Source organism: Alternaria postmessia, assembly GCF_024291825.1.
Source record: "Alternaria postmessia strain BMP 2775 chromosome Unknown scaffold_32, whole genome shotgun sequence".
NCBI classification, from domain to species: domain Eukaryota; kingdom Fungi; phylum Ascomycota; class Dothideomycetes; order Pleosporales; family Pleosporaceae; genus Alternaria; species Alternaria postmessia.
The window spans coordinates 132608-152048 of NW_026260105.1; the positions used below are offsets into that span (position 1 = coordinate 132608).

At 51.6% G+C, this 19441-nt stretch overlaps 7 protein-coding genes across 7 annotated transcripts; 6 read left to right on the forward strand and 1 right to left on the reverse strand.

Annotated features, from left to right (window-relative positions):
- Window positions 1–282: 282 nt before the first annotated feature.
- On the reverse strand, window positions 283–1591 carry J4E82_005838 (uncharacterized protein; the record flags this gene model as incomplete). Its single annotated transcript, XM_051732099.1, has 3 exons — window positions 283–919; window positions 975–1516; window positions 1586–1591. The coding sequence occupies 3 exons, from the start codon at window positions 1589–1591 to the stop codon at window positions 283–285; spliced, it is 1185 nt and encodes a 394-aa protein (XP_051588119.1).
- A 1282-nt stretch (window positions 1592–2873) lies between these two features.
- J4E82_005839 (uncharacterized protein) lies at window positions 2874–3713 on the forward strand (the record flags this gene model as incomplete). The annotated part of the gene is made up of 1 exon (XM_051732100.1): window positions 2874–3713. One exon carries the CDS (start codon window positions 2874–2876, stop codon window positions 3711–3713), a length of 840 nt encoding a protein of 279 aa, XP_051588120.1.
- A 287-nt stretch (window positions 3714–4000) lies between these two features.
- J4E82_005840 (uncharacterized protein) lies at window positions 4001–5099 on the forward strand (the record flags this gene model as incomplete). Its single annotated transcript, XM_051732101.1, has 3 exons — window positions 4001–4003; window positions 4057–4764; window positions 4821–5099. 3 exons carry the CDS (start codon window positions 4001–4003, stop codon window positions 5097–5099), a joined length of 990 nt encoding a protein of 329 aa, XP_051588121.1.
- A 798-nt stretch (window positions 5100–5897) lies between these two features.
- J4E82_005841 (uncharacterized protein) lies at window positions 5898–7791 on the forward strand (the record flags this gene model as incomplete). Its single annotated transcript, XM_051732102.1, has 7 exons — window positions 5898–6045; window positions 6114–6136; window positions 6227–6244; window positions 6306–6609; window positions 6666–7423; window positions 7476–7672; window positions 7722–7791. The coding sequence occupies 7 exons, from the start codon at window positions 5898–5900 to the stop codon at window positions 7789–7791; spliced, it is 1518 nt and encodes a 505-aa protein (XP_051588122.1).
- Window positions 7792–8151: 360 nt separating this feature from the next.
- Window positions 8152–11515, forward strand: J4E82_005842 (uncharacterized protein; the record flags this gene model as incomplete). Its single annotated transcript, XM_051732103.1, has 10 exons — window positions 8152–8212; window positions 8266–8789; window positions 8850–9108; window positions 9162–9649; window positions 9983–10089; window positions 10136–10227; window positions 10279–10583; window positions 10630–10924; window positions 10975–11150; window positions 11204–11515. The coding sequence occupies 10 exons, from the start codon at window positions 8152–8154 to the stop codon at window positions 11513–11515; spliced, it is 2619 nt and encodes an 872-aa protein (XP_051588123.1).
- Window positions 11516–11854: 339 nt separating this feature from the next.
- J4E82_005843 (uncharacterized protein) lies at window positions 11855–16166 on the forward strand (the record flags this gene model as incomplete). Its single annotated transcript, XM_051732104.1, has 7 exons — window positions 11855–11861; window positions 12234–12448; window positions 12498–13252; window positions 13303–13476; window positions 14107–14447; window positions 14586–14731; window positions 14787–16166. The coding sequence occupies 7 exons, from the start codon at window positions 11855–11857 to the stop codon at window positions 16164–16166; spliced, it is 3018 nt and encodes a 1005-aa protein (XP_051588124.1).
- Window positions 16167–16675: 509 nt separating this feature from the next.
- On the forward strand, window positions 16676–19269 carry J4E82_005844 (uncharacterized protein; the record flags this gene model as incomplete). Its single annotated transcript, XM_051732105.1, has 2 exons — window positions 16676–16794; window positions 17043–19269. 2 exons carry the CDS (start codon window positions 16676–16678, stop codon window positions 19267–19269), a joined length of 2346 nt encoding a protein of 781 aa, XP_051588125.1.
- Between the last annotated feature and the right edge of the window lie 172 nt (window positions 19270–19441).

Below are 19441 nucleotides of genomic sequence, written 5' to 3' on the forward strand. Positions count from 1 at the left end.
GCTCACACATTTCAGACAAGACAGTACTTTCAACAAACCGTCAAAGCCTCTGGCTCATGTACTCAAGGAGATTTGAAACACCCCGACTATCAAATATTGTAGGTCGAAATGACACGAGGTACACAATAAGAGCAATAGGTAGAGTATGGTATCCCATACGCAAGACCAGGACGAATCGCCATTGAGCTACAATAGCGATAGACAGGCTTATGCTACTTATAACCTATGATAGGATAACACAATCCACCGTCCTGGAGTCGACCGCCAACCAGATGCCAACTCTTACTCCGTTGCCGGCGCCTTAAGCACCTCATCCAGCCTCACGACCGTCGCCGAAAACGGCGTGTGAATGCCCGTACCCCTATCGTCATAGGTCTCACCTCCGTAAATCATCAGATGATTCGGCCTCTTCTTAAAGATCTGAATAGCCCGACTGTACACCGCACCGGCCGGCGTAGCATGTTCCTCCCACTTATCCAACGCGCCACCTGCAGAGTTCGTATACACCTGCCTTCGATCCGCATCACTTACTATAATCGTACCGTTTGGTCCACCAAGCGGGCTCCAGACCACATACGGACTTGCATTCGGCACCGTACTGTTGTTAATAACGATGGGTCTGCCAACGCTGTTGCGGAAGTTTAGCGGGCTATCGGCCATGACGTAGTAAACTGGGTAGTTCGAGCCGTACGAAGACGAATTTCCGATGGGCAATTCGTGGACGAGAATCCATTGGTTGAGCGGGGGAATAAAGGCTACTACCGTCATACCTGGGCGAGCGAGATACTCTTCGTAGGCGACGTCGTTTACAACTGGGCCCCAGGTTTTTAGGTCGGTGGAGGTTTGATGGGCGAGTTTTTGGCCGTGCAGGGGGTCGCGTTGGTCCGAGTAGTAGGCTACTAACTGACCTTGGTACTGTCTGCGTTACGTATTAGCACAAGTGGTGTTGGATAGGTATGAATTGCGGTACTTACAAGAAGTACGGCTCCCAGATTGGCGTCGCGCCATTTGTAGTATTCGGCCTCCCGCCTTCAGCAACATGGCTTACGAACTCCCACGTCCGCGCACCGTCTCTGCTAGCATAGAGATCGATCCTTGTCCCGTTGTTACTCCAGCTGTTTCCGCCCCCCAGGATAGTACCAGCTGGGTAGCCACCCATTGGTTCTGTCAATTCCGTCAGCGCGGGCTGGGCACTAAATCCCCAACCGTTGACTGTGTCGTGGAGATCGGAAACGTGCTCCCAGGATGCACCGCCATCTTTGGACTCAAAGATCGGGAAGTAGTTTGGGTTGTGACCGGAGAGGGATGCTGTAGCGATGATTGTTCCGTCTTGGAGCTCAGTATAGCGTGGGTAAGTTATTCCCTCGTCGCCCGAGGTTTGATAGATGGTGTTGTTTGTAAAAAAGCCCCAGGGTTGGGGGGCAGAGCTGTTGCAGGAAAGAGGGTGTGCAATGGTATTGCTGGTCAATGCAGCTGTCGCTGCCAGGAGCTTGAACAACATCGCTGCAACCTTCTTCTAGTATTGGAAGGGGTGTTTGATTGATACTGGGGTCGTGTAGATCGATCGTAACCTCAGCTTAAGTACCTCCATTCCGTCTTGAACGCCACAAGGTCATTGGTTTTCAGCGGTTCGGATCATCTCCAAAGCTTAGCCTCAAGAAGCAATGTGTAGTTCATCGCTTGTATTGACTATATACCCGGCGGGCTGTATAACGTGGTGTCAGTACCCCATGGGGCATTTTTGCCGGTGGATGTAGCTCATATGTTTTCGCGCAAATCGCCAACATGCGCTGAGTTTTGCTGTATTCATGATATTGGTGAGGGGAAAACAGTCTTCTTCCGGGATTGGCTGTATCCTGACGGCGGGTAAGCCGGGTGTTGAGATCTTGTACATGCTTTGGGTGCCTATAATGGTAGATCGACATTAAAATGTTGCGAAGCGAACTCAACAGAACCGGGCGGGTAGTCTTCAAAGACTCGGCTCAGAATATTGGATGTTTTCAGTGACCTTAACTGCATTTGTGTTTCTGTGAATTGCCATTAATAGAACTGATGGCTCTTATTAGGGCGTTATGTTGACGAGCCAAGAAGGGTCGAACATGTGATGGCCCCGGAAAAGTTGGCCGACATGGTATGTTATACTGGAAGGAACGTTGTATTGGGTTCTAGGGGCTAAAGTGTAAGGTCGTGATGACGGATGCTGCATATGTAAACAGCCGCGGGTCTTTATGCCTTTCTACCCTGAGCCAGCAGCCAAGTCAGAAAGTGGAGAGAGTTTCCGCATGGAGAATAGTATATGTACGAGCCCTCGTCCGGCAACGATTTTCTTGTGTTACTTGCACTAGTCGAATAGTCGGTTGGCATCCGAGTGAAAGAATGCCGTAATTCGGCGCATTGCAGGATACTAGGCGTACTACCCCATGGGGAAAGCAAATCACCGTGCATGATGCAACACTGGTCCACAAGTGTATCACCTGTCTTGTCCTGGACGAAGTGCCGCGAGTTTTTTCGCTTGGCATCATTTACCTGAAATACCTGTGGACTGGCGAAAACGCGACTTGTACAATGTCCATTGGGCATGAAGGTAAAGGTATGGAGAATGACCTCCTTTGAATTGTATAGAGGTCTTGGTTTTCTCGTACGGCAGATAATAACGGCAGTCAACCCCTAGTATTCGAGATGAAAGTCTGGAGTTGATGCCTAAAGCAGAACTCACGACAGTCAACCCCTAGTATACCAAGGAGATCGTTTGATGGGGTTGACAGTATGGAGATTATCATTGAATGGAGCGCAGAAGATGAAAACATACTTAAGCGTCCGTTGCGAGACCAACTGACTGCCAACGCAACAATCGAGTCCAGCGATCAGCGACCATGTTTCGTCCAACCTCTTTCTTCGCACTTGGCGCACTTCTGTTTCTCGCAATACTTGATCACGCCTCCGCTGTCACAGCGGGTTGCGGCAAGTCACCAAGGTTGACCAACGGTGTCCAAAGGACGACGGTGAACGGCAAGCAACGCCAGTGGACCCTCCGAATCCCGAAGAACTATGACAACTCCCATCCCTACAAATTCATCTTCGGTCTCCACTGGTTGAATGGCGACATGACATCTGTCTCCGGCGGTAGCGCACCGTACTATGGCCTTGCGGCTCTCGCAAACGAGACGGCCATCTTCATCGCACCTGACGGCATAAACAAAGGCTGGGGAAACCAGAACGGCGAAGACATTACCTTCCTCGATACCATTCGCAAGCAAGTCGAGGATGATCTCTGCGTAGACGAGACACAACGTTTCTCCCTCGGATTCTCCTATGGCGGTGCTATGAGTTTCAGTCTAGCATGCAGTCGTGCGAAGGAGTACCGCGCCATCGCTGTGCTATCTGGTGCAACTCTTTCAGGCTGCGCCGGCGGAAACGATCCAATTGCTTTGTACCAGCAGCATGGAGTGAAAGACAGCGTCCTGCCCATCGCTTCAGGAAGGGAGATTAGAGACCGCTTCGTGAGACTGAACGGGTGCCAGGCTAAGAACGCGCCAGAGCCGGCGAAAAACAGCAGGCAGCGAATCAAGACGGTATACGATGGGTGCAAGTACCCGACACAGTGGACTGCTTTCGATGGAGATCATGTTGCGCTGCCCGGAGACGCGGGTAACGATGTTGGACCACAAAGTTTTACACCTGGTGAGGTCTGGAAGTTCTTCTCTCAGTTTTAAGGAGCGAGAATCTAGTGTGTTGAATTGATGGTGGGTGACTTGATGAAGTGAGGAAGACGGCTCAGTATAGCTAGAGGTGTATATAAATGTCAGTATTGAGATGATGAGAAAGTACAATTGAACGTATCACGCGTCTTGAGATGAGAGGTTGATGAATGTGGAGAGTGAAGGGTGAGGGGCCAGAGTGACTGTCCGCACGTGAAGAGGCGCCCGCGCTACTCGGCTCCTTCCCCACCAGACGCGAGTGTCAACACCAACCAGACGCGTCCCAACTCGACCCCAACGTCATGGTAAGCATAAGCATCAACATGCCGCTATTCTATGCGCATACTGACTATGACAGGCGCGTCTCAGTGATGCGAATGGGAAGAAAAGGCGAGGCCGGCCTCCAGGCAGCCGCAATTCTAGTGGTGTTGTGAAGTCAAAGACGAAGCCCGCACCAAGGGCGGCTGCGGCGAAGAAGGGCAAACCTAGGAAGAAACAGGCGCAAGAAGAAGTCGAGGACGAGCTCTCGATAGCTGTGGGCGCACAAACACAACCATCGAAACCTCGCAAGCGCAAATCCGACGACATCGCCGAAGCCGAAGACGAGTCGCGCAACCAGTACGCGCAGTTGGAGACTAAGACGAAGAGGATACCGCAAGAGCTGATGGACACATGGCCGCAACTGCCGCCTCAGGTCTTGGAGCAGATGACGGCCGTGGTACGCAATGCGAAGAAGGATATCGCCGAGACACAGCGAGACGAGCGCAGGATCATGGCCGCACACAACACACTCAATCCCCTTGTGCGGAAGCTGGCACGTCAACTAGCTGAGTCGCGGATGCCTCCCCAGGCCAAAGACATCCACTTCAACATTGATAAGCTCACGGAGCGCAATGCCCAAGTATCACGAGAGGCCACGACAGTCCGGCATGCGAAGCAGCTGCTCAGTGAACAAGCCAAGATTGCTCAGCACTTGCTGAACAAGGACGAAGACAATCTGGACGCTCTGAAGAAGAACGTCAAGAGCTGGAGGACCGAGTGGAAACACCAGAAGAAGCACGGACGGGTACGTGTCGGTCTATTCTAGACAAGCTGAATGTGTCGCTAACCTACCTGCTGTAGCTCCACCCCTTACTCCAAGGCCAAGGCGATGCGACGACGAACAGAGACGGTCCAGACGATATACAGTTGAGGCCATCACAACCAGTAGACTTGTCCCTCCTCGATACGCCTAACGACGACCTTGCACCGGTGCTCGGACAATTGCGACGCAGCCTGGAGAGTATGCAGGGCAACCATACACAAGTAGAGGGTCTCGATACGGCCATGAGGGACGCGCAGGCTGCACTAGACCATGTCCTGTTTAAGCACGCCAGCGCAGTGCAGTACGCTGCTCTTTGAAGCGTCGACATGCAGGTCCCGCAGCGGTTTTTGTTCTTTCCATAGTTATGCATGACTCGGCGTATGGGTTGGCTTCTGTGCAGGCGTACTGCACACGGGGGTGGGATGAATACCAGGGCAAGTGTATGGCGTTGGAGGGCATCTCTATCAATTTACTCCCAGTTTTAGAACTGCGATTCCGACAGTATGGTCATCGGAAAATGTGCATTTGCGGCCGAGTCCATTTATGTAGTGTAGCAACACTAGAAAGTGATTGGCTCCACCACCTTGGCATGGCCTCTCGGCAGAGCGGAGCCACTTCTGCAGCTACAGCCCTTCTATGCGAAACTTGTGCGAACTACAACACGTCAAGCACGTCGCTCTTCGCATAACCTGGAAACCATCCGAGATCGTTAGCGTCTCGCAGCGGGAAGCTGTCAAAATTGCCGCTAAGAAATTCTCGCGGTGCACTTCTCCGCTATTGGATGTCCTGGCAGCCTCCGGGATCTTCCTTCCAAGGTTCGGTTCGGCAAAGCACGCGACCGCAGACATTCACCTGTCCCTTGTGCCTCTAAACCCACACCTCTCCGCCACTCGTCTACCGCGACTACAGGCTCTGCTGTGCCACCAAAGAACGTGTCTCTGGCGCATCGCGACCTTCTTTGCTCTTTCCGATGCTTCAGTGCCTGGCGAGACCCCTGTCGTAACACACATGAACCTGCGCGTCTCCAAGAAAAGCACCCGGCTCTGACACCGACCCACTATCCACACTTGATGACGGAAGCTGCACGACGATCAAATGGAGCTTCGCCAGACAACATGGCCGAATCCAAAGAAACAGACAAGGACAAAGTTGCCCCAGATAATGACGTGTCCAAAGCCCATTCTCCTGCGAAGAGCAAACCCAATGCGACCAATTCTGAGGCGCCTGCAAAGCCACCAAAAAAGCGTAGAAAAGTAAACCATGGTAAGCCATCGACGCTGTGTAGCCGCGAAGGCGTCCGCAACCCTGCTAACCTATATGCTTCCATGTAGCATGCATCTACTGCAGACGTTCGGTGAGCTCCACCCACATCCCCAGCATTCGATACATACCATGTGTTCGCATGTAAGACAATTTTTCCTGCTTGCTGACTCAAACCAATCAGCACATGACCTGTGATCTCGTAAGTGCACCAAATGAGGCATCATCTATTCGCAAGCTGATTGTGCCTTCGCCCATTGCAGGAGCGACCATGCACACGCTGTGTAAAACGAAATATTGGACACCTCTGTCACGACGAGCCGCGTGAAGGTGTTAAGAAGTCCAAGTCTGAGCCAGAGAATGGTGATGGACAGAGTCAGCCCACTCAGGTCGAGTCAACTCCCTCCGATGCAGCATCAACGGCCGCTCCACCAGTTCCGGATGCAGGGCTTAACCTGGCCACGCATCCAGTACCTCCTAATAGGGATGCCAGCACAACATCAGGTACCCGAAACGACCCCGTATCCGCGCCACAATTGCCTGCTTTGACGGCTGGTAGTCAGCCTTGTAAGTTACACTTCCCCTCAGCTCCACATCGTAATCGTCACTGACACTCCTGGGAGTTTTGGGTTACGATGGTTTGCTCTCATCTCAGAACAACCTTCAGGACATGCAATTCCACCCTTCATATATGTTCAATACCTCAGAAGTTAGCAATGAGTATAACCTGCTCAACGATTTCCTCAACAACAGTCTCATGGATGACGGTGCATTCTATGGAGGCAATGACTTCCACAGTCTCTTCACCGATGCCTCACTCATGAACCAGATGGACTCTCTGAATAGCAATTCTGCCTACAGTGCAAGCACATCAAGACCGCCCCAATTACTTCCACCTCCCGCGCAGAATGCCGCTGGGAATGCTACATCACGACAAGCAGCTGGGGTCCCCATTGACAAGGCCAGAGAAAGATACCTCGTCACAGCCGCCGACCCTGCTGGAAACGACAGTCCTGAAGAGCGCATGAACAAACTACTCAAAGCGAAAGTCGACGCAGGGCTCCTAAAACCTTTCAACTACGTCAAGGGGTATGCCAGATTAAACCAGTATATGGAACAAAACCTGCAGCAGGCATCTCGCATCCGCGTACTTCGCCAACTAGATCGCTTCCGGCCCAAGTTCCGCGAGCGAATGCAGAGCCTGACGGACGTCGATCTAGTACGCATTGAGATGTGGTTCGACAAGAGCTTAATGGAGTACGACCGCGTCTTCGCTAGCATGGCGATACCTGCGTGCTGCTGGAGAAGAACAGGCGAGATATATCGCGGCAACAAGGAAATGGCGCGGCTCATCCACGTACCGATGTCGAAGTTGCGAGACGTAAGCTAGAACAACTATCGCTTGAATATAGAGCAAGCTAACCAGAACAAAGGGTAACATCGCTCTGCACGAGATCATTGCCGAACCATCGCTGGTATCGTATTGGGAGAAGTTTGGCGCCATCGCATTCGATCATACGCAGAAAGCTATTCTGACGAGTTGCTCCCTGAAGAATCCAGATCCGCATTCCAAGGATCCAGAGATACGGTGCTGCTTTTCATTTACGGTGAAGCGAGATGCTTGGAATATGTAAGTGGTGGTCGGTGTTTGCATGGGAGCTTAGACTGACTGTGACTAGACCGGCGTTGATTGTGGGTAACTTCCTTCCTATCACTGAGGCTACGTCGGGGTCGCTACCAGCTTCGTAGAACCTTTATGGCAAGTTCACTGCTCACCGGCGGCATTGAACTGTAGTTTGTAATGAGTTGAGGATGTAGCAACATTGGGCTTGGATGTCTAGATGCATCCACCAGAAAAAGTATGTACACAATCTGTTGTGAAGGTAATTAGGATTGCGGCAAGAGGCTTTACTTCAACATGTATATCCTATTGCTTGCATTTTTGTCTGATTGTATTTGTTCTTCTGTCTCTAATTCAGATGCACTCGCGTGTTGCTCCTTCCCAATCTTTTCACGTGTAGGTGAAGTTACCTTCGACAATGGCAGGTCGCGACTTCACTTTCCACACGTCACCCTCCACCTGTCTCTTCTCCACGTCTTTCATGCAACATGTCTCACGCGCAACCAGCAGCAAAGTTAGAGCGCGAAAAGAAGTTGAAGGCGGTTCTGAGTGAGTGTTATCCTTTATACTTACCCTGCGCATGACGCTCACTTTCTTTCTAGCATTCGCGTCAACTCTCAGCGAACGCATCGAAACTGGTAACAATGACGCGACGCTCATCAGTGAACTCCAAACGCAGATGCGCGGCCTCCCTCTCCAAGCCTCATCTACCCTCACCGCGAAGCAAGATGAACTCGATAAACTAGGAACTGAGCTCTGGAACCAAGCTACACGCTTACGCCGCAAAGACGAATCTGACATCGATGCAAAATCGGAAGATGCGACAGCGCACAAGTTTCACATTCTGCCTTTTCTGCGTGCTTACGCGTTCATGCTGCTCGATTCAGCTGGCGGCCGGGGTCCGAAGGGGCGGCAAAGGAAGAACTGTATTCGACTGATCAAGGTTGCCCTGAAGACGGCCAGAGTATGCATTGAGGGGAATGAACTGGGCATTGCAACAAAAGTTCTTGAACGCGCCGCCGATTACGAAGATGTTTTGGGTAAGCGGGACGAAGGTGGGGACGAGAGAGACGGGGAGCTTGCAGATGGGTTCAGGGCGCAGTATTTTGCTGTGCGTACAACTCTGGTAAGTGAACTATCAGATGCGACGCCCCTGAGATGCGCCATCGAATTGACGTACGTATAGGCATGGCGTAGTGGTCGTATGGACATGGCAGAGCACATGTTTAGGAAGTGTAAAGAGTTTGGGAAAAGCTTCAACGCTACCACGACTGAGCAGCTTGCTGATCTACTGTATGAGATTGGAAAAGCCGCCCTTGCGAAGCGCGATTACGAGATTGCCGCGAGGTGGTTAGAACGCGCCTTTGATGTCCTTGGAGAGCAAGATCTGGACATGCTCAGCCCCGAGATTGGTGAGCTGAGACTTAGCATCATGCAGAGTCTTGGTAAGAAGACACATCATACACAACCGGAAGACGACAGCTAATGATACCATCAGTCAACGCATATATGAAGACCAAGACCATGGAAACACAAGAGAAGGCATGGCAAATGATGAGGTTGATGGAAACCGACTTTGGAGACAAAATGATGGTGTCCTTGCTGAAGATCGAACTCTTATCCGAAGCTCAAACTTTCGACACAACCGAGTTCTACAACGTCCTTTTGCGCATGATACGCACCGTTGTGCTGAATGACACAAATTTCAAGACCATCATGCATTACATACACAAGCTGAAAGATCACAGCAACACCACCGCCTGCAAAGCGCTCGAGGATTTAATCGACGTTCGGCTCTTTCGAGAAGAAAACCAGTCCTGGATCGAAAAAGCTGTCATCACACGTATCTGGATTGGAACAAACAATAATCTCGCTGACAATACGCTCGAGCAGCTCCAGGAGCTCTTCGATACCGTCGATCAGAACTCGAAGATTCGCCTTTCTGCTCCTGCCACACATGCTGCGCAGACTTTGTTGTGGAAGAAAGTAGGGGCCGCAATTAGCCAGGAGCAATATCATGTGGCTGAGGCGTGGTGTCGGATGTGCCTCCATGCTATCTTCGAGAGAGCTGGGGTCCAAAATAAAGCGAAAGTTGCGAGAAAAATTATACAGTGTGCACTGGCGACGCATGACTATGAGGGCGCGAGGGAAGTGCATAACAAGATGCCAGAGAGTGGCAAGGATGAACCTGTGACGAGATATTTGATGTATAAGGCTGGTCTCCGAGGCGGGGATGAAGACTTTGCGGCTGAATGTCTCGATCATGTTTGTCGGAGTTCTGCGAAAGATGCTACTCTGCTTTATGCTTGTGTTATGGAGGCTCAAAGTGCGGGGAACAAGAGGCAGGCCATTCGTGCTCTGGAGAAGGTGCTTGAAAAGTACGAGCATAATGCGCTAGCAGAGATCAATCTTCCTGCGCTATTGCGGTAAGTCGTTCGCTGGAGTTGCTTTACGTTGCTGACAGGTGACCAGGTCTGCCACTCGTATGCTAGAGTCTGAACTTATCAAGGACGGCAAGATTGACACCGGTGTTTTGAGACAGATTTGCAATGTCTTCGAAGGAGGTGAGTGGCAGCACTCTTTCTGGTTGAAGACTTTTTCATAACACTCGCCAGCATGCCTTCAAGCTAAAGCGTCCCGTACGAGGCCGAGCACACCGGCTAAAGAACTGTTTACAGCCGTGGAATTTGAATGGTTCTCCAAGAATGCTTATAACATATCGCTCAAGTACTGTGCGGAGATGCCACCAGGGTCTCTGGTCAGGTTGCTGAGCTGCTGTATCGAGTTCATCAAACTGCTCAAGGGGAAGACCCAGCCAGAGGCAGACGGTGACCTCTGCCTCCGACTAGTGTTCTGCGAATTCCTCGCTGCATGCACCTACACCACTCTGGCACGCGCAGAGGATAACACTGAGCAGAGCGTCAGTCGCGTTTGTTGTTGCATTGACCAATAGCTGACTAGTTTAGATTCATTACTACCTGGAGACCCGCAAACACAGTCAAGAATTTCGACAAGCTGCAGCAGAAGGTATAGACAAACTCAGTGGACCGTCTCAAGCCGACATTATTTCCAAACACCTCCAAGTTGTCAAGCTGGAGCTTGAAGCTGTGCTCAAGCTTCAAAGATGGGATGAACTCGACAAGCTTTTCGACCAATGTTGGAAGTACAAGAGTCCAGACCACTACGAAACGTTGGCAGATCTTGTCCTGGTTATACATGGGTGCATTCTGAAAGCGGGCGTAGATAAGAAGTACCAGACAAGTAAGACCTGAAGCTGAGTTGCGTGAGAACCGAACTGACAAGATTCGTAGAAGTACTGTCTGTTCTTGAGAAGATCATCAATCTGACGTGCCGACAACCAAACCGGGACATAACGAAGCTGGCTCGTTGGCTCCGGTGCCTGTTCAATATTTCACTTGAGCATGACGAGAAAGCCAGTCTCAAGTGCATTGAGCAAGTAACGCACATGGCAGCGAAGCAGCAAAACGTAAGTCCCATTTACCTTCTTACCTATTGATTCATTTTAAAAAGTCCGTTCAGACCGTCCATTCTATCACTGCAAAAGTTGGACTGCACACACCATCGCTATCATCTGACCCTGCGAAGAACGCAGACGCTGCAGACCCGGCTGATGATTACATCAAGGAACTCGAGCGCTACCCCAAGACAGAGCTCGAATGGCTTGCATGCACCCTCTTCAATCGTGCCGTGGACTATTATTTGCAGGAGAATGACGATGCGACAAGAAAATGGGCAGATCAGGCGTTCCTTGTAGCACAGTGTATTGATGATGGCGGTGCGACAAGGAATAACTTGATGAGTCGGTTCGCAAGGCTGGAGTTTGGAGAGTAACCGGCACAGTAAGCGGCTTGAGGCGCCCCGACCCAGATCGTATCCAACGGGCAGGATAAGCACTTCGCACGTTATAGGCATAGCGCATTGTTGCATTTGTGGCTTCACACCTGGGCATCGCATGTCCTCCACTGATACTCCTCAACTAAAATTATACACGTAAGGCCTTGAAATTCGCTCCACAGATTACGCCACTGATGTGGGTCGCTCGATGCCGACGCGGCCGTTCGTTCCGCGCGGCCAAACCTCACGCCCACGCATTTGTGTACGCGGCGCAGTGCAAATTCGGCGGCATGACAGCGGTAAAAGAAGGGGATGGCATCTTTAGGAGACGCCACCATGCAATGTGTGGGTTAAATATTCTTCCACTGACAGATAACCATAGGTTGATAGCGTCGTCTGCAACGCGCACGCGACATGTATCCGCTTTCGGGCGTAGTAGACGTTTCTGACCCATGTCATCCCGGGGATGACACCCACAGCAAGGCTCGCATTGTATAGGCGTCGTCATGTTCCTTAATGCCCAGCCATGTTGACGCTGGGAGTTCCCGCAGTTACGAGCCTATACTTTCACAAAGGCTGCCCGCCATTTGCTTTCATTTGCTCGAGCTGATCGCGTTGCTAACACTTCACTCTTACACGCTTTTTAAACCGTCAACTAGCTAGTGCTGTAGCGCGATGAGGTTCTTCTCAAGGCTGCATGTATGTGCGGCTCTAGCTATTCTTATGATCTTGTACTTCACCTGGGTTCACTCTGCCGACTTCGAAGACACCGTCCACACCGTCTGGCGCGGTAGCGCGCATCGCATTGTAGTATTTGGTAATGATTGGTCCGACACTGGAAGCTACCGCGTCTCGTCGCCTGTATTGTCTGCGGTCGTTGCCCGCGATGCTGACCGAGGCGATTTATGGGTAGAGACTTTATGCAAAGAGGTTAGTGGGAGTCACAAACAACGTGAAGACATGACCTGACAGACTTCAGCTCGCGTGTGATACCATTGACAACTTCGCGCACTCCAAGCCGGCTGCCGCTGCACATATCGGATCGTTGGTTGACGCAGATGTTCACTCGGAAGCGAAAGGCGCCGGGAGCAACGAGACCACCGTAACTCCGTTCGACTTCAAGACACAGGTGGAACAGTACATCACCTACGACAAAGGACGTCGAGTTATCCCGCAAAGTCTGCGAAAAGGGGACGAGTGGACTTTCTTCACCGTTTTCTTCGGCTTGTGGGATCTTTTGGAGTACTCTACACTGGAAAAGGCTGCCGCCATGTCTGCTGTGGACAAGAGCATTGCATCGCTGTTTCTGAATCTTGATGTACTCGCCGAACATACTGCAAATCCGCCGAAAGTCGTCATGCCGAAGATGATCGACGCTAGCTTCCTACCTCAGTTCCAGCTGCAGAAGAAAGCGATGCGGGAAGCCGACTTTGCGGTGACTCAGCACCGAATGGTGTTTTTGTGGGCATATTGGGATACTGTTTTGGTTCGGACTGCATCCCAGTGGAACAAAGGTGCTATCTACATGCCTGGGCCGCATGATTTGATCATGGAGGAAGTTCGCGCCAAACAGCTATACTCGAAACAGATCTCAGATGCAGCTGGTGTCGGTAAACAAGCCCCTCTTTTCGAACAGATTGAACAACCATGTCTCGTGCCGCAACGAAGTGGTGCAACGGATCTACAAACATCCGACGTGCAGAAGTGCTCCGTTCCAGCCGCACACTTATTCTGGTAAGTTAACGGCTACACAAACGCATTGTCTCAACCTGACTAGGTAATAGGGATAACGTCCAACTCAGCGGTCCTGCCCATGAGCTAATCGGAAAGCAAGCCGCTAGCCTCGTACGGGGAAACCAAACTGTCAATGAGCGTGAGATGCAAAGCTCCGACAACAACGAAAAACCTAAGGAACAAGAGGGACAGAACTTCAACCTAAAATTCCCTCCAGGTTTCTAGTACGCCGCGATAGAGACACTGTCTAGAACTTGGCCAAGGCTTCGTTGGGCTTCATGGTTCTCAGCAATGTGGCATAGATTGCGCCTCGCTTCGAAGGACGGCGTATGGATGCAATGCGCAGTATAACTGTGTAGATCCCGAGACTGAGTCACTTCTGTCATCGTGAAAGACGTGTTGCATTGTTGGAGCCCCTTGCGTAGCGGGTACAGGAATGCTGTCATGTCTCGCGGGTCGGTAGAGCGTGTCTTGGCGGGATGAGAACAAAGAAAGTCCCTAAGAAGATCGGTTACATCTGACTGGAACAATCATTTTACTGGATCGCAACAGCTGATTCGTCAAAGCACATCGATTCCAACTCCACACACCGGATAATGCATTCAAAGAGAAGCACAGAATGTTGTATGGCTCGTCCAACGCGGCTCCTCCCTTCCTGTTCGGCCAGGGACAATGAACCACGCCTTCTTCCGACAAAACTCATTAGATCAACTGCTTCGTCGCTGAATCTCAAAAATGCTAGCAAGTCGAGTGTTGCCACCGATTGTTCGGACTTCACCACTCTCTTCCCAGCCTCCTGTCGCTATCTTCTTCCACGTGCCTCGGCGGTACGTCAAGTCAAATATGCAGGTCAGTGACGGTTCTCCAGTGTCTCCAATGGACGATGCAAAGCCTTTGAGAAGTCTGCGTAAGAGCAGTCGAATTCATGAGACGCGGTCTGCTCCTACTTCTAACCCTACTGCTGAGGGAAGCAACAAAGAAGAGCAGCCGATATCCCCTGCTTCGTCTTCGCCTCGGACTACGAGAAAAAGAATCGCCTCACTTATTGAGGTTCATGAGAAAGAAGACTGCAACAGTCCGATCGACGATATGCCTCCTCCAAGCGCTACTTCTGCAACTGCAGTAGGGTCTCCAGACTTTTCGGGTCACGTATGTCTTTGCCAACCGGAGCCAAAAATACCACGGCCACGAAATGGTGAGTCCATGGCATTCCTTTGTCTTCCAAGGACATATCCTCCTTAATCGGGGTATACGACTTGGGTTGTGGATCAAAACCGAAACACGAGTCTTTGTCTGTAGTCATTGTTGCTCAGCCCACTAACTACTTTCATAGCATTCATCCTCTATCGACAGCATCACCAGCAGGCCATTACCGCTCGCAATCCTGATCTCAACAATCCCGACATTTCCAAGATCATCGGTGAACAATGGAAAGCTGAAGGTGAAGAGCAGAAGAAGGTTTGGCAAGATCTTGCGCAGGTTAGTGGTCATCTGCACATCTCTTTGTGTTCATTTTATTAACATGAGACTCAAGGAAGAGAAAGCTAGGCATCAGGAGCAGTACCCTGACTACCGCTACCAACCGCGTCGTGTTGGCAAGCCGGGATCATCTCCGTTGAACCCTACTGGTCAGCATACTACAGTCGACAAGTATCGCTGCCACAAATGTGGTGGTCGCAGTCTCAGAACACCCGCCAGTCCTTTTCTCGATGCCTCTGGCACACCAACTCTGCCGCCTCCCAATATATCGGAAGGTCTCACACCAACAACCCGCTATTTACCTGTGGTGGGTAACCTCAGCATACAATCACCAGTTATGCGCCGCCCCAGCAACCTTCAAGTAACTTCAGCGATGCATACGGACTCGATAATGTACAGCCCTTTAACACCGAACAAGAAGCGTCGTTTCGACTATGGACCGCCTCCGCCAACGAGTAACGGTCGCAGAGCGGAAGGACCGTACTATGCCCCAACTCAGTATGCTCACCGACGTGAGTCTTTACCGCCTATTCATGTGCCGCCTCACAGTGCGACCATGCCTCCTCCACGAACTCCTCGTGAGTTGCAACGGAATTCAATGGTTGAGTTGGGTCCTCTACAACATGAAGGTAGCCCAAGAAGCGTAGAAGAAGTGCTCAGTGCATTCCCATATTCCAACAAGATTAAACTGCTTGGACGCATAACGCCTCCGTACAAAGAACCGGGCTCCGCAAGCCCATCGTGCCGGACCAATCGCGGCGCCATCATCGCCGTCGAAGGTGACGAGATAGCTGCAGTCAAGGAACTCTCAGAATGGTTGAACGAGTACCTCATTAAGCAGAAAGAGTACAAACCGCAGATAGCCGAGCCACCTCAAGCTCCCAATGACGATAACAAAGAAGTCACGTTTGAGAACTATCTCAACCTAATTAAGGAGTGGCATGGCAAGAGCAAGGAGATGATCAAGTACATCATTACGCCCATTTCATCCACACTCTCTTCCCCAAAGGACACCATCGCGTCCTCAAACCCATCCACCGTTGCTGTCACATCATCTACTCCATCCCGGAAGGACTCGACCACACCACCCGACTCTCCCCTAATGTCAACAAGCATAAAACCCGTCATCATCCTCCCTACCTTTCAACTCCAAGCCTCGGTCGCATACGCATCCCGCATTCCCATTCAAGACGCTTACAGCCCGACAGACCACTGGCAGTGGATGGCGACGCTTTGGCGGGGAACGGTAGGACCGGATTTAACGCTTTATGTGAGAGGGTACGATCCGAAGGAGGGGCAGGTGGGAGCTAAACCTGAGATGGATGATGGGGTTCGGTGTTTAACTGTGTGGAAGAGTAGGGAGGCTGGGGCGAAGTTTGCGGAGGCGGATCTGAGGAGGGTGGGGTTCGAGGTTGGGGAGTGGATTAAGGGTTGATGGATGTCGTTGACGTGGCTCGAATGGCTCACGTGGTTTCAGGCGATGGAGTGGGTTTTTTCTTCTTCTTCTCCATTTTTCTGTCTATTCTCTTCTTTTGGGGGCATGATGCTATCAAGGTCTTTGTACAAAGCTTTGACTGTCGAGGTCATGGCTTGTCGAGGTGTTGACATGGTAGAATATAAAGGTTCATGAAGAGATGAACTTGGAGATGAATACTTGTGTCACATACAAACTGCTACTTTGGGTGGTGCTAAACAAAGAAGACGTGACCTGGCTGCGGCGAGGGCGGCTGACGTTGGCCTGGTTAGCTCCTCGGAAAGAACGCAACAAAGCCGAGAAGATGTCATAGCGCGGCTTTCACATGGCACGCACACGTCCTCCGCAACCTGTCACATGCCGGACCCTCACCCAACCACAGAGCCTCAATACAGCTAATTCGCCGCGCTTGTCGACGGCTTGAACGGCTATTGCTGTAGTCGTGGACAAACTGGGGGTTGATGACCATAATGCGCATTGCGCCGCTGTTCCATGGCTTTCCCCATACCCCAGACGAGATCCACCCCGGGTTTGCGTTACGACTTGACCTCAGCTGGCATTCACATGCTTACGCCGACAGGCTTGCGACGTACGTGTAGACCCGACTTGACGCCTTTCATGACGCACAATAGGCCTGCGACTGCATCTACTTGGTCCAACACAGCGCTTTATGCTAGGAAAGAGCTACGGCCATGATAGACCATGTATTGGGACGGCCATCGGTGCAGTTCAGGAAGATACAGGTGTTGGCAGTGGTATCCTTTTGGTCCTTTTACCTCTACAGGCAAGTTCTACACACACTCTCTCTCACACACACACACACTAACAATCCCGTAGATGCGACCGCCATGGCCCACCAATCCTCCGCCGCATATCCGCCCTCCTCTCCAAGAAACTCACCGTCTGGCAATCCGTCCTCATAACTCTCCTCTACCTCTACGTTGCCCGTAACTTCGGCAAGCTCGTAGGCCTCGAGTGCCCAGAGCCCCTCGCGAGCCTCTACTCGCGCTCCTACTTCCGCGCTACATGGGTTACGACTGCGCTGGACGCAGGCTTCTGGTCTGCTATGCGGATTAAGCGCAAGGGCGTCAGGGATCTGTTGTCTGTCGTCTTCAGCATATACTACCTGATATGTGCCGAGCAAGCCGACGAGAAAGTCCGCAAGATTAGAGCGACGCTTACCGTCGATCATTTGCGCGTCGCTTGGAATAAAGGCACCACGCCGTATCTGGGTGCGCTGACGAGCATGATGCGACCCAGGCTGATGGTCTATCCGCCGCGCCAGATTCGCATACCGCGACCCAAGGCTAGTTCGTACAAGGAACCCGTGACCGGCTGGCTGTACTTCAATGGGCCGCGGAGCGCATTGAAGAAGCAGGACAAGGTCGTCTTGGACATACCTGGAGGTGGTTTCGTGGCCATGAACCCGAGGAATCATGATGATAAGCTCATGGGCTGGGCTGGCAAGACGGGCCTGCCTGTTCTTAGTCTGGATTACAAGAAGGCTCCTGAGCACCCGTATCCGTATGCGCTCAACGAATGTTACGACGTCTACCACATGATCATCGCATCGAGAGGAACGTGCATGGGTCTATCGGGAGAAGTAGAGCCCAAGATCGTTGTCTCGGGCGATTCGGCTGGGGGTAACTTGGTTACTGCTATGGTGCTCATGATCCTGCAAAGTGGCTCGACTGAGACGCGAAGGTGGCAGGGTGAATATGCGATCCCGCCTCCAATCGGCGTAGTCTTGATCTACCCTGCGCTGGACATGAACATTGGCAACTGGATGACGGACGAGCAAATGGCGCTTATCCGCGACCGACGAGTGAGGAAGACGAACCGACCCATCTTACGACATAAGAGCGATGATTACAGACAACTTGCGCCCAACACACCATATGGCTCTGATGATTCGGATGGTGACGACGAAGATGAGCGCAACAGAGTCAGCACGACCAATGCATCTATGCCAAAGACCAATGGTCTCAGGACGTCTCCCCAGACAATGATCAACCTCTCCGCCGCACACACCAACCAAGACAGCACCTCTCTCCCCCGCCTCGACACTAACACCAGCACCCTCAACCAAACTCCCGGCCAAACAACTCCTGCCAATTCAAGTTTACCGCCCACACCGGCCGCGACACAGCCCTCTACACCTGGTCCAACAGTCCCAGCACCCCCAGCCACAGCCATTAAAACTCGCCTCGCAATGTCTTCCATGATATCCTACTTCAACGACCGCATCCTCACCCCCGAAATGATGCGCGCAATGATAATCCTCTACATTGGCCCGCACCACCGCCCAGATTTCTCAACCGACTACCTCCTCTCTCCTTTACTCGCCCCGGAGTCCCTACTAGCAAGGTTTCCACGCACATGGATGTTGACGGGTGAGCGCGATCCGCTCGTAGATGATACGGTTATCTTCGCAGGCAGGCTACGGCAAGCGAAGCGTGCGGAGTGGGTTGCGGCGAAGGAGTTGGGACTAGACTGGGCGAGAGGTGAGTTTAGAGAAGGGGAATGGGTCAATGTTGACTTGGTGCCGGGAATCAGTCATGGATTTTTGCAGTTTGTAGGGGTTTTCCCAGAAGGGTGGAAGTACATCTTCAGGTGTGGCAAATGGATTGCTGAGGCGTTTGAAGATGCGACTGATGGGAGGAGGGGTGATGAGACGCCCATGTACACACCTGCTGTTACTGCTACGCCGAGGAGACCACGAGAAAAAGGAAGCGATTATTTCGGTACGGTGGGTTTACAAGATGCTATTGATGGCTTGACTTCTCCGCAACATCAACGGAAGAGACATCATCAGCGTACCAACACCGCGTCTTCGGCAGAGGAAGACAGGCCGTTGGAGATGACGGTTTTAAATAAGGGAAAGAAGAGTCCGCCACAGCAGAACGGGTCTGGTGTGCGGGGAAGTACAAGGGGGAGGACGAAGAATTATAGAGGGAGACGCAAGAGCTTGGTTAGTCTGGCGAGCGAGGATGACTTGTTGGGCAGGAGAATGAAGAGTTTGACTGGGGGGTTGGGAGGAAATGGGGTGTCTGACGTTATTTGATGTCTGATACATAGGTCTAGCGAGTACTTGTGCTGTGTTTGCATATATAGAGATTCATCCAGCAATGTGTCATTCGTATAAAGGAGCTTGTTTCTGCCAAGTCATACTTCAATTGTTAACACCTACCCTGAATGTTTACACTATTGTCTCTCTGTCAAAGTTACAACAGGAA